Genomic DNA, 13,840 nt, shown 5'->3' with positions numbered 1-13,840 from the left:
TGTACCTAAAAGCTATTAAAAGAATTTTTTTGATACATTCGAGAAACAAAATCACTTGTACTATTCTACTAAAAGAACAAATGAATTTAAGTTGGTTGGATGTAGGATACCAATTTGTGAACAAAGAATATATCTTTATCTAACTGTTGTACTTTGAGATGAAACAATTATACTATAAATTACATTCAAAATTAGAATTAGAATTAAAAGTAATAATTATAGTTCATTCAAATTTTATCAGAAAGAGTATTATGTTAACCGGAGGGAATGATGAAGAAGAAGATAATATGTGTTCGCAAAGAAAACTGGTTAATTTAGAATTTTGATAGGTGTCACTTTTATATTAGGAGAGAAATTGGTTAAATAATAAGTGAAATAAAAAAAATATTATTTTAACAGATTTTGGTCAAAAGGGGGATAAATCCTTTCAGAAAAAAAAAATGAGATTCTCAACTCATAACTCATCATTTGATTAAATACATTTTTCACTTTACACTAAAATCCATATCCATCAAAACAAAGCATTATGATATCATATTCACTGAAAGAGGAACATATTATGAATCAAATGAAATTCCAACTAATACCACAAATCAAATAGCTTAACTGAAGAAAACAGAAAAAGCATCAAATCTGAAGATCCCCCTGAATCCCTCCACACATCAATCTGACAAATTCCTATAAAATTAACTATCCAATCTCTGTAAAGTACTTAGCAGAAAACATATGCCAGAAAAAACTCAAAAGTTTTGTAAAATTGAAGCATCTCTAGTTTAAAATTCACTGTTCAAGTGAACCAAATCCCTGAAAAATCTCTTTACCACATGGCTTTTGCTTATGAAATATATCAGTATTGAAAATACAAGGAGGCATGTCAAGAAACCTACAAAAAATAACATTAGTAGGTGTGTTTAAAAGATGAAAAGTAGTGACTTTTTCGTTAATTAGAATCATGACACTACCATCATCAGCAATACATGATAAATATGCCTCCAAATACAGAAGGAGAAAAAGCAAAAACTACTTCGTGTAAATTTCCAAATACAGTCTATCAAAATTATTGCCTAGTATATTTTACTTGGTGACAACACAGAACTTCTCTGTGACAGGCTACATTTATCATGAGACTTAAATTCAAAAGAATATGGTAAAACCACATTTGACATGTTATCTCAAACTTTTATCATGATGATAGTTGAGTGCTGATCTCAACTATAGGCCAAAATTGCACATCTGCACAAACTCCATATCATTGTCCACGTATTTGGTCCAGAGATTTTTGTATTGATTCAAAGCAATATCAAGCCAGGGTTTCATGTTTCCATTGTAATGAATGACTGCAGCATTGTTGATCTCGTCCATGCTAATGCTGGGATTGTAACCCAGGCCAAGCACGTGCCAGGATTTGTCCAATGACTTGGTTGTGGAGTAGAAGGTGATCAAACCCGGTGGCAAAGGCCCCGCTTTCCACAAAGTTTGGTCTTCATTCTGATAACAGAAATATACATTTAGCAACAGTACAGAAGAATAGTTTCAGCATTATTCAAGAAACATGTTCAAGCAAAATAACAGTTTCATAGGCCCTATTTGGATAAGATTCACAATAAGCACTTGTTGAGAAGAAAATAACAAGACCAAATGAACAAAAATTCTCCTAAAGTTAAAGCTAACTTATGTATAAGTTAAATAAGCTTTTGGAGAAGTTAAATACAAAAACTTTTATAAATTAGTTTATGCACGTAAACTAATACTAACTTACAAAAAAATTAATTGATTTTACTTATATTTTTTTCCTCCAAGTACTTATTTAAGAAGTTTATCCAAACATGGTCACAGTAGCACAGAAAAGATAACTATAAGAAGAAATTTACCAAGTTCTGCCAATACTGGTAATTATCTGTACACTTTTCCCTCCTCCAGGCATCGAGATTGAATATATTCATGCCATAGGCCCAAGCACAAGCTTTTGGATTGAATTTCTCCTTGATCAAAGGATGAGAGAAATTCATGTAGTGGGCATATCGATGGAAGGAACCAAAACAGATCTCAACAGCACCATTCACCTTTCCATCCAAATCAATTTTCCACAAACCTGTCAAGTCTTTCTGAACCACAACATCTTCATCCAAAAGTAAGATCTTATACAATTTAGGGTACATATCTGGCAAATAAAATCGAAGGTGATCCATCATGGACAGGGACTTGGCATTTTTCATGTTTGCATCATTGGTGCCATTTTCAGGCTGATTCATTTTTTCAGACTCAAGTTGCCTCAAGATAGGGACATATGATGAATTTAAGAATGCGAATTCTTCAACCGCTTTCACCTCCAAAAATGCACCCCCTTCAATAGGCCTCATCTTAAACCAAACCTTCATTGCCCCAACATTCATCCTGTTTGCAACAACATGGAAAACATGCTTCCATGGTTCCTCTGCATTCTTCACAACAGATCTCACCACCACAGACACAGCTATTACATTGTCTGAGAATATTGCATAATGATACAAAGCAGGATCTTCAAACTCTGGCTTGGGCCCTTCATCTCTATATTTCTCAGGATTTGAAATCTTCTCACCCATCAGCCTCATTGCCAAACAATGCAAGCTCTTGGGAATCGATCTGGCTGAAATCAAGCTCGCCAATGCCCCATTCTTCTTCGCCTTCGCAAGTGACTCATGAACAGCAAATATTGTATCCTTCAACTTCTGGATCTTCAACTGATTATCATAATTCTCTTTCGCCTCAACAATGATCAGCCGTGCAATCTTCACTCTCTCCTTAACCTCCTTCTCAAACTGCTTCAGCACATCCTCATCAATCGGTCCATCTGACTCAAACAATGACTTTTGGTAAACCGGCTTCAATGCAATATCCGAAAAATTGCGCGCCAACTCATCAAAAGTCTTCAACTGCTTAGAAATGTCAAGCTTGAGCTTCCTTGCATAAGCACCATAAGCATTCACTAGAGCTATGTGATCTTTAGCTTGCTGGTGTATCAAATCCACTCGGGTCCTGAGAGGGTCAGATTTCAATGCCAGAAAAGTTCGTTGCACATATGCATTACCAGTGGTGGGAAGATCCTGTGACAAAAAAAACACCTAAACCATTACACGGGGCTGTTCAATTTTGTCAAATCATCATGTGGCAAGGTTTTAAGAAACGGTCCATGGCCATAATTTTGGCCACAACACCAAGCTTTTCAGTCTCGTTACAATTTCCCAAAATATCAAGGATCAATCACAATCTCGACAGTAACCACAATTTAAAACCTTTTCATGTGGGTTCCGCTTTAAATTGAATCTACAACAATGGGTCGTCTCCAATTTCGCAAATTAAAAACGGGTTTCAATCAAAATGGAAAATTTGGCACAAAAACACCAAAGGGCAAGGAAAATCGCAGAAAAAAGAAAAAAAAAACAGAGCAACTTACAGATTCATCGTTGGATGTGGAGGGGTTGCTGGTGAAGAGGACCGAAAGGGTTGCAATGAAGAGAAGAGAGAACATGGCAGAGATGAAGATCCGGAAGGAGAAGAGGCCACGAAAAGTAGATCCACCTCTGGATCCTCTGGTAGCCACCGCCATTGGATTTTGAACTGAGGAAGTCAGATCCAAGAATTGGAAGACTCTGTGTGTGAAAAATTGATGATGGGTGTGCTTTGATTGTTGTTAATTTTGAATTTATGGGTGGAAATTGGAAAGTGGAGTTGGCATGGTTGTTTTGGGCACAAAATGAATAGGAGGATGAATGAATGAATGAATGGGACAAGAAGGTTGCAAAGTTGAAGTGAGAGATAGGGATATGCAATGAATGCAGAGTGTGTAGTTGTGAGATTGTGTGTGTGAATCAGTAAAGGTGGGCTAGTAATGTTTCTCAGCCTCAATCAATCCTAGGACAAATCTGGGATCCATCTCTCAATTTTTCCTTTTTCCTCTCTTCATTTTCATCAATAAAAATTTCCTCTTCTTTTCACCTTCTTTTCTCTTGCAGTGCAAATCATGGATTGTTTTCAACTCTTATATTTGTCTTATGCTTTTACTTTAATTTCTATCTTTGTAAAATGTTTAGAATTTAATGGCCCATGTAAAGCACTTTAAGTGTGTCTTTTAATCATAATTTAATGTTGATATGACTTTTTAAGTAAACATTATAAAACACAAATTTATTATATAGTTTGTGATTAGTTGAATTTATTGATATGTAACACTTTTCTCAAGTTTTATAAGATTAATCAATACAAAATATATTTTTAATATTTTAATATGATGATTATTTATTTTGTCAAATTTATTATATATAAAAATTAATGATTAGATAACAATATAAAAAAAAATAGTCAAAATTTATATGCACATGATATATATTATTATTTGCATTCTTATAATAAGACTTAAATTAGAAGTATTTTTTGTTTGTATTTAAGGTTTTTAACATTAATTAATTTTAGACTAAAATATCCTAAATTTTATCCGAAAATATGCTAATTTTTATACAATATTTAAAATTTTGTCACAAGTTTTAACAAATAAAATTAATTTTGAGAATTTCACAAAAAATATTATGTAATCTCTTAATAGATTTTTTTTATCTCTTTAATTAATTATTTATCTATTCCTAATATACTCTTAATGTGTTGAGTATTTATTAACAGCAATCATGGAAACAAATATTTAATACGTCATTCATTTTAGAAAATGAGACAACTAGTCTACCAATTCGATCTTATTAATAGTTTAATTAATTTAGTATTTTTATACAATTATTATCACAAGTAATCATATATAATATATTTATTAATTTACAATAACTAATTTAAAAGATATACTTACTTAATAGTGCAATTTTTTTTATTAAAAGTAATCTGGTTTCTGTTCAAATTAGCCATCAAACTATTTTTCTCCTTTACTTTTCATTACTTTCTTTCCTATGCCAAAAAGTTTAATTTTATTTATTTATATTATTTACTTAATTTTATGCAAAATAAAACTAATTATTGGTAATTTAATTAGTATGAATCTATTAGTCATTGATTCCTCCCCTCTAATTAACCATTTTAATTTGGTTGACTTGTGAAGTGAATTCGTACCAACATATCCATTTTCTTTTATTCAAATTATAATTAATGTTTGTTTTGACTAATCAAACCAACCAAATGGCCTTAGTCATAAAGTTAACTTTTGATTAAAATTATTGCTTACAAAAATCAATTCTACACATATCCCTAATGGTGTACTTCAAGCAATAAAAAAACTAAATTAAGATATAATAAAATTACTTCAATTAACTCTACTAAAAATATTTTCATGAGAAGGTACTGAGGTATGATAATATTTTTCAAAAGTAATAACTTTTTACTTTACCAATTATTTTTTTTAGGTTTATTTAGCAACAAATTTACTTAAAAACCTCCATAATATCACCAATTTCTTAATTAAAGATTGGTAGTGTGTTGGTTAGGTATGATTCCAATAACAAACCTAAATGCTTTTTAAAACGAAAAAAAAAAGGAAAAGAATAAAATGCACTTTCTTTTTTTATCAAATAAAATATCCAAAGGGCCAACTATTTGTATTTTAAGTATATGATTAGGATTTGATCTTGATTTGTGTATAGTGATAATTATTTATTGTCCAACCTAATTTGTCAGTTCTGTTTGAAATTTAATTTTGACGAATCTAAATTTTAAAATAGACCTTATTATTTGTAGGACTGGTTCAGATTATATTTCAGGTTATCTTAATTTTTTTAAAATATAATTTTTAAGCTATTTTTTGTTAATTATACAACTTGTTTTTATAATAAAAAAGGTTAGGCAACTTCTTCCTGCACCTTCTACAAATTTCTTCCTGCACCTCATCAGTTTCAGTGAAGTCTGTTTTACCTCCTTTAAAAAATGACTTTCGGATTTTTCTTTTTTTTGAAATATTTCCGGAATATCTTTTTCAGAACATGTTTTATGAATTCTGGATTTATAAATCCAGAAATAAATAAAAAATTGTGTTTCAGAATAATTTTTTGTCTTCCAAATTTTCTATTTCGGAAATATCCTTTACTTATGGAACCACTATTTGGAAACACCAAAAATTGTAAAAAGTAATTTCGGTATTTTTGAAGAATGTAGGGGTGCAGAAAGAAAAATGTAATGGTGCAGGAAGAAATTGTCAAAAGGTTAACTCCATTCCAATTACCAAATAAAATATCAGCCCAATATGCAAATGGCAGTCCAATTCATAAGGTTCATTAGAGTTTTAAGCATCACATTTGGGGCCCAAAATCATTCTTCTTAATCTCTCAGTTTCTAATTTTATTCCCAATGAACCCTTCTTCATTGCAACTATTAAACTATATTCTTCCTTCTATTCATATTCTAAAGCTAAACAAGAATAGCCAACCCAAAGAAACTCTTCAATTTTAAATTCATGGAAGGAACATTAGATGTGCAAAACTCTATTGCAATTGATTCAAATCAATGCCACCAAATGGAAAATGAAAAATCTATTGAATTTTATGGCAAAACTGTAAGATATGAAAATAGTTGCCAACCATGCTAAGAACATAGACTAAGAAACCAATAAGTAAGAAAAGGTTGAGATTGCATTAGACATCTCAGTACAATAGAATCATTAGATTAGATAGAGAGAAGTTTAAGAGAAAAAAAAATAGTTAGACAATTTATTAACTAAATCATTTTCTAGTTTAGAGACAAAAAAATTATTGATATATAAAGTATTTCTATTATTGATATAGAGAAATTTTAGAATTTAATTAGTTGGTAGCTAATTAGATACTAATTTAGAAACTATTTATTAATAATAGAAATTACTTTAGATATCAATAATTATTTTTTCTTTAAAATAATATTTAATTTAGTTAATACAGTGACTAGTTGTTTTTTGTTATAAATTAATCTCTGTTTAATGATTTTTTTTTGTAGTGTTCAAGCAATAGTGATAACAAAGCAGGACAAGTTGTGTGGGTCAGCTCGTGGTCTGTTAAGAAAAACGTGAGGCAGGCTATCTATTCCAACACCCTCGTCCGCTTAGGCCTGCTTCGCATAACCCACAACTCGTGTGGGCCAAGTGTGGGACGGGGTTGGCTGACCCGCATAACTTAAAAATTTAAAAATTTCTTTTTGCACCACATCATATTTCACCTTCCAAACTTTTTACTCACATCTTATTAGACATGTGTCGTGAGAATAATATTGTAAGACCATTTACCTAATGCATGTAAATAAAAAAAATAATAGACCCGCGAGTCAACCCTTATGCATAACAAACTAGTAAAATCAACCCGCATATTTTATGTGAGACAGATCAACCCAGTTCACATTTTGCGAACCAATTACGGGATGGGCCTATGCAGGACGGGACAACTTGCATTGTCCCTACTCAACACAATATACATTTTTACACTTTTTTTAATAAAAAAACCCTCATAATTCTTTAACTAGTTTTACTTATTATTTTATAAAATAAATTTATTTTTATGTAATTTTACTGAAAAGTAAATAGTAACAAACTATATGATATTCTCTTTATTATATCTTACTTTGAGGTAATCAAGTTTTTATAAAATATTTGATTGAAATTAGTTAGCTCATCTAAATTAAGATGTTAGACAACTTACATAACTCATAACAATTTTTTTCCTTTTGTAAGTCAAACTGATAAACTTAGTTCTTACACTAATTATTTGATATAATATTTATAATTTCACCATCAAAAGTTAAAGCTACTGCATAATTTTTTATTTATTTTAAAAGTATAGCACCATTCAATTATGACTTATACATAACAGATAAGTGTAGAGAGCCTCTATGACTTTTTCTGAAGTACATCAACAAGACAAAAGAAGGATATGTGTGAACGTGCGGGCGATGACCACAACATTTTTGTCGGTGATTATTCATATTTAACATAGTATTTTTGTTTTGTTCCATTCCTGAGCTAATTAAATTTCCACTACTTTGTGTTTCTGACTTTTGCACTCTCTACCCTCTCATGTATCCAAACTTAATGACCATAAAGAACCAACTCACCCCATTTGCCTAAATTTTCCAGATCTTACATTTATCTCATTTTGTGTTGCTATATGATTCTGCAGCACTGAAGGGCCATAACAGGAATGTCAAAAACATGCCACAAGGTAAGGAAAAAAATGCAAGAAAGAGCTGAAACATGATTTTTTGCAGAACATATATTATACTGGTATTGATTTCTAAGCTTTGATCAAGAGCCATATTATTGTAGGGAAAAGGTACATGAGGGTGACAAAGGGTAGTGCACAACTTGTGTTGGATCCCTGTCAAAACTTGGGAAAGTAAATTAGCAAAGTTTAAGTTATTTTCCAATAGTATGCAGTTAAGGTATAGCTCTGAAAAAGAGATAAAATAGTGATAACAATTTTAGTGGGTGGCCTGTCCAAATGTTCTCCTTTTTATGGCAACTTTTCTATCATTAGCCAATGACCATTACAGACACCCTTTTATTTCTGTGTCATGTCATACTCTCCTCATCCCAATTCCACCTGACATAATTACCTCCATTATTTTACACAAATCATATAAGGATCATGTTGGCTTCTCATTCATGTATACTTTCTTTTGCTCCATATTTTTCTTTATTACATAATCTTTTATTAGTGCACAGTTCTGTGGATATTACTAGAAGATGGTGAGGTCATGAAGGCTTTCAATATTGTTTTCTGGGATGGAATTAATCATCATGGTGTTTCTGACTCTCCTAACTAAGTGTCCAACAAGTTTTAACTATCAGTTAAACCAGTAGATTTACAGATAAATCTTCAACCTCTTTAAATGTTCATGCCACAAGATGACAAAGGCCAATTTAAAAAAAAATGTGATTTTAGCTGCAACGTCATACACATAATAACTCTTCAACCTTTTTATATGTTTATGGCATAAGAACACAATACTAACATTAAGAAGAAGAAAAAACACAATTTTGACTTCAACTTCAAGATTTTTGACTGTGTTACTGCATCATTCATAAGGAAATTATGACCATGACTTTGCGCAGAACATAAAAGCTAGAAAGAGAGGAGGTAAAACAGTGGCAAGTTAATGAACTAAAAAGGGGTGAAGTGAAATTACTCATCAAGACATGTTATTGCCATTTATCTTTTCTTCTCACACAGCGCAAAAGGGAGGAAAAGACTTGTTTTTTTGACTTCCACATAGACATAGAAAGAAGAAGCGAAAGAAAAAGAAGATTAGAGAAAGAGATGATAAAAATTTGGACCCACTTGTGTTGAAATTCAGCCAAGGAGGTCTATGTTGTTACATGAGTTGGATTGGTTTGAAGAATCGGATCTGAGATATGGTGAGGTGCAAGGAACATCATCTTGAAAAGGGGTGAAGGAGGGGCAAGGGCTGTGTATCTGCATGTCCCTCATCATTTGGCGAAGTTCTGAGGCTTCCTCTTTCAGCTGAGCATTCTCTTGGAGCACTTGGTCATGGCTCTCTGAGACATGGTTGAGCTTCTCTATGAGTTGGTGGTTCTCATTCCTGAGCCACATCACCTGAGACCAAAGCTCATCAAGGTGCTTCTGCTTCCTCATCCGTGACCTGCGTGCGGATTCTCGGTTTGATATCATCCTCCTGTGCTTCCTCTCGTTGATGAGACTCAGCTGTTGCTCATCTGCCTCATCAGAAGTGGAGTTGCTGCTGATGCATGATGATTGAGGGCTGAAATCATAGGGAGTGTTGTGGCCATATAATTGGGTTGAGAATCTTGGGAACTGAAATGTGGGAATGTTGTTTTGGATGGTTGTGTAGTTGTTAGGAGGGAAGGGAGAAGGGTTTGAAGGGAGTAAATAGTTGAGGGCTGAGACTTCCCCAGTTTGCATGGTTTTTGGTTTGGCAAAAGGATTGCAGGGCCTTGTTGGAGGAAGGTACAGAGTGGTGAGTGATTGAGAGAGTTCAATTGGTTTTGAGAAGGAGGAAGAAAGAGTGGGAAGAGTAGGTATTATATAGGGTCAGAAAAAGATGAAATGACCCCACTTCATCACAGTACAGTAACAGTCTTCAAGTTTCAATGCCTATTACATTAATCCATGGAATGGAATCACCATGCATTCTCTTTACTTCATCATCATTCTACCCAAAATCTGAGATTTTTTTTTTTCAAAATTAACCCTAAAATCATTAAATAAAAACTAATTTTAAAAATAAAAAATAATTAGTTATTATATTAATTAAATTAAATATTTTTAAAAATTAATTTTTTTATTTTTAAATTAATTTTTATTATTATTAAATAGTTTCTAAATTAATATTTAAAAAAATTTTATTGTTAAATTTAGAATCTAAATAATTGATAGCTAATTAGATATCAATTTAGAAATTATTTAATAATATAAATTAATTTTTAAAAAAATAGTCTCTAAAAATATCTCTAATTTAGTTAATATAACAACTAATTATATTTTATCTCTAAAATTGATTTTCTTAAATGTAAAATGTATTTTTAATATAAAAAATGTTTAGAATAATAATACATTCAGAATTCAATTTTATATATAACCATATTACAATCTTCAATATTATTATTTTAATATTTTTTGTATTATCTAATTACAAATTTATTTTTTATTATATATATTTATTACATCAAGAATTATATACAACTCCAAAAAATTATTAAATTAGAATTTTCCAATTATTTACAAGAGTTTTTAAAATCATGAAGCATCGATTTTACAACTATAAGTCTATAGTTTTAGTTTTTAGACGAATCATAGTTTATTAATATTTTATAGGCATCAATTATTTTATCATCCAATGTCTATATATTTACCAACAAGATATTTTTCCTTTTTATATCTAATAAAGATGAGTATATTTTAATGCAAAATTTAGACATAATTACTTAAATGTTCTATTTTGGTAACCTATGCTGACTTTTAATATAAACTTCTGCTAAATTAAACCTTAATTCATACCATAAAACGTTAGAAAACGTTAAATTGTCACCCTGCAATGATGTCTTTGTGTGGGTTTAATTTGGTTAGTTGCAATCATGCCCTCTTTCTTTTTCTCTATATAAAACATTGAATTCATGTATGTGTGTATGTGCATGACATGTGACATATGTGAGATGGTATGGGTGAATGGCATGATGCACATAAGAAACGCAACTTGGGTTTGTGGATATAATCATTTTGTAGAAAAATATGCTTACATAAGAGAGACAGAGGTATTTCATATCATGGGAAGTATAATTAAATAACTCTATTGGAGGACTGTTTGGTGAAAGCAAGAACAGGACTTTTTTTTTAATTAAAAAAAGTAACTTAATTATTTAATTCCAAACTGTTCCCATCATGGATCGTATAATTCTGTAATTAAATGACGTAAGAAAGGCTGTGGAAAAACGAGGCTGGGAAAGACAATTCTTGAAGGTGACTTCCATGGACTTATTAAAAAAAAAAACACGCTCCTAATCACAAATTAACTGAAAAAATAAACACAAAATTTAACATGCTTCGATGGTTAACTTGCAACCTACATTTACACTAATTATTTATGTTATATTGCATACCAATTATAAATATAATAATTTTTTTTAAATAAATTATAAATAAATGAGACACAATAATTAAGTTCACTTATTAAACATGGTATATAGTCTGCTCAACCCAATTGGTCTATCGTTAAGCTTAAAACTTCATTTGAGAAACATGATGTATAGTAAGCTCAACCCAATTACTCTATCGTTAAGCTTAAAACTTTACTTGAGAATAAATTTTTTTAATTAAAACAGGAGAAAATGCTCTTTCTTCAATCCACTGTTTGATCATCACCACAAACAAAATAAAGATAGATAAATTTGAATTAATTAGTATAGAATTACAGCTACCTTTTTTTAAGTATTTTGATTCATTAAAACTAAACTTTTACCTCAATAATTTGGGTTTATCTAATAAAAAGCAAGTGTAAAAGTAAATGATGTTATAACCTCGATATATTTGTGATTTATTATGTGTGTATACATATATATAATTTTTTCTATCAACGTCTAAAATTTGTTACACTTTAATTAGAGAAGAGTTCGAATAATTTATATCAATCTTCTTTATATAATTAATTATTGAGTTAAAGTTATAATTTTAATTGGAAAAATACTAGAAACGCAATAAAAAAAATTAAAAACACTTATATTACTGTAGTAAGTTTTAACCGTAAAAAAATTAAGGAAATTATTATATTTTAATATGATTATAGTTACATATACATTTATTTTTAAAAACATGTTTTTTCTTTAAAATAAAAATCTTGATGTTATTAAACACTAAACCAAACGTCATATTTGACTTTTTGAGACTATTTCTAGAGATTTCTTTAATTCAAATGGGCACCCACATTTAAATTAATTTCCATAAAGGAAACCCCATTTATTAATTCACGAGTTGCCAAATTCGTAAGAAGAGATAAACAAAGAAAGAAAGGAATTAACAATATTTTGATGACTCAAGAACCACTTATTATGAGGCATCTAAAAAACAATTGTAAGTGTATGGATTAAATAGAAGCCAAATGTTTGATCAGCAATATTCACTCACTTTTGCTTGGTATGCTTAGTATATATGGTTAGGTACTTGGTTCAAATCAACCTCTATTTATTTGGCTGTGGTAATGACAACAACTTCAATAGTAATAATCATAGAAAAAAAAAAGATGGTTATTCTTCTAATTCTACTATCCACAACAAAAGTATCCATAAATATGCTAAATGAATCATGATGGTGTGTTTGTTTTAGCTTCTAAAAAGTTACCTATGTCTCATCTTTTCGTCTTTTTCTTGCATATTCTCATGGTTATTCTCCACAACCCACATGGTCATCATATTGCCCTAATTGTGAACTAAATGGGATCATGACAAGAGTAAAGATTTGAAAATAACTCTTATAGAATTCTACCACACCCTCCCGAGATAATACCTATCTTCTTTGTATAACTTTTTTTTCAAGAGAAATTTTCTTTATAAAATCTTTTAAAAAAGAAGATAAATATTATATGAAAACATTTTCTTTTAATGAAAAGAATTGAATATTGATTTGTCATTATCTACATATTAGTGCTTCACTTTCTCATATTTAGCTCTTTCTCCTCAACACAAATATATGTCCTTTGATGATGTTAAGTAGATATATGTTCTTTGATGATGTTAAGTAGGTTTCTGACTGGTGTTAGGTGGTTTGAGATATATAGCACTTTTGATTGTTGTGTTGTTTTTCGGGAGTTGTCTTTTGAGAGTTATACAAGTATCATAGCTTTTTTTTAATAGGGTTGGAACATCTCTAAAAGGCTTCACATTTATTCATTATTTTGTCGATCAAAATAAATAAAAATAAATATATTAGTGTTTCTCAATATAGTTGGATTTTTCGTTATAAGTTTGAATTTCTAATAATTTATCTCTCAAATATGAGTTTTCATGTTGAAGTACTCAACCTCCTAAATACTTCAAATAAAACGGATTAACAAAACTTACATTCACAAAACGGTTGGGAGTGGAATCCTGAATGGAGAAGGCACACCTTTGAATGAGAAAGATAACAACTGTCACAATTCCTGAATGACATTAATAAGGTGGAGAGTACATAGTTAGGTCTGCATAGGTTATCTTACATCAATCTAGTCCATGAGATTCAAGCCTAGCCATGGAGACTTTGTAGACTATTAGAGTTTTATGCACTCACCTTATCCTGGAGAATCTTGAAAGGAAAAATCCAAACAAGGATGAACTTAATTAGAATATGTGTTATCTTATCTTCTAATTTTTCCCTTCTATGTAGCTAGGTTGAGGAAATTG

The 13,840-nt window shown here is 30.5% G+C and overlaps 2 protein-coding genes across 2 annotated transcripts; both read right to left on the bottom strand.

Annotated features, from left to right (window-relative positions):
* Positions 1 to 874: 874 nt before the first annotated feature.
* Positions 875 to 4,087, bottom strand: GAUT9 (galacturonosyltransferase 9). Its single transcript, XM_068645915.2, has 3 exons — positions 3,434 to 4,087; positions 1,872 to 3,083; positions 875 to 1,488 (listed from the first exon to the last, which is right to left on the bottom strand). Exons 1-3 carry the CDS (start codon positions 3,584 to 3,586, stop codon positions 1,213 to 1,215), a joined length of 1,641 nt encoding a protein of 546 aa, XP_068502016.1. The 5' UTR covers positions 3,587 to 4,087; the 3' UTR covers positions 875 to 1,212.
* Positions 4,088 to 9,103: 5,016 nt separating this feature from the next.
* LOC137837057 (basic leucine zipper 43) lies at positions 9,104 to 9,961 on the bottom strand. Its single transcript, XM_068645914.2, has one exon. The coding sequence runs from the start codon at positions 9,870 to 9,872 to the stop codon at positions 9,282 to 9,284; it is 591 nt and encodes a 196-aa protein (XP_068502015.1). The 5' UTR covers positions 9,873 to 9,961; the 3' UTR covers positions 9,104 to 9,281.
* Between the last annotated feature and the right edge of the window lie 3,879 nt (positions 9,962 to 13,840).

This window comes from Phaseolus vulgaris, chromosome 4 (assembly GCF_051622355.1).
Source record: "Phaseolus vulgaris cultivar YP4 chromosome 4, ASM5162235v1, whole genome shotgun sequence".
In the NCBI taxonomy this organism is placed as follows: Eukaryota; Viridiplantae; Streptophyta; class Magnoliopsida; order Fabales; family Fabaceae; genus Phaseolus; species Phaseolus vulgaris.
The sequence above is the reverse complement of the archived record's forward strand: the minus strand, read 5'-3'. Positions and strand labels throughout refer to the sequence as shown.

Bases quoted from the DNA above. Each gene is read 5' to 3' on its own strand.
- GAUT9 (XM_068645915.2), bottom strand. From the start codon at position 3,586: ATGGCGGTGGCTACCAGAGGATCCAGAGGTGGATCTACTTTTCGTGGC. The intron at 3,084-3,433 runs GTAAGTTGCTCT...TTTTTGTCACAG, and splicing joins CCACATCCAACGATGAATCT to GATCTTCCCACCACTGGTAA. The intron at 1,489-1,871 runs GTAAATTTCTTC...TTCTGTTATCAG, and splicing joins ACCAGTATTGGCAGAACTTG to AATGAAGACCAAACTTTGTG.
- LOC137837057 (XM_068645914.2), bottom strand. From the start codon at position 9,872: ATGCAAACTGGGGAAGTCTCAGCCCTCAACTATTTACTCCCTTCAAAC.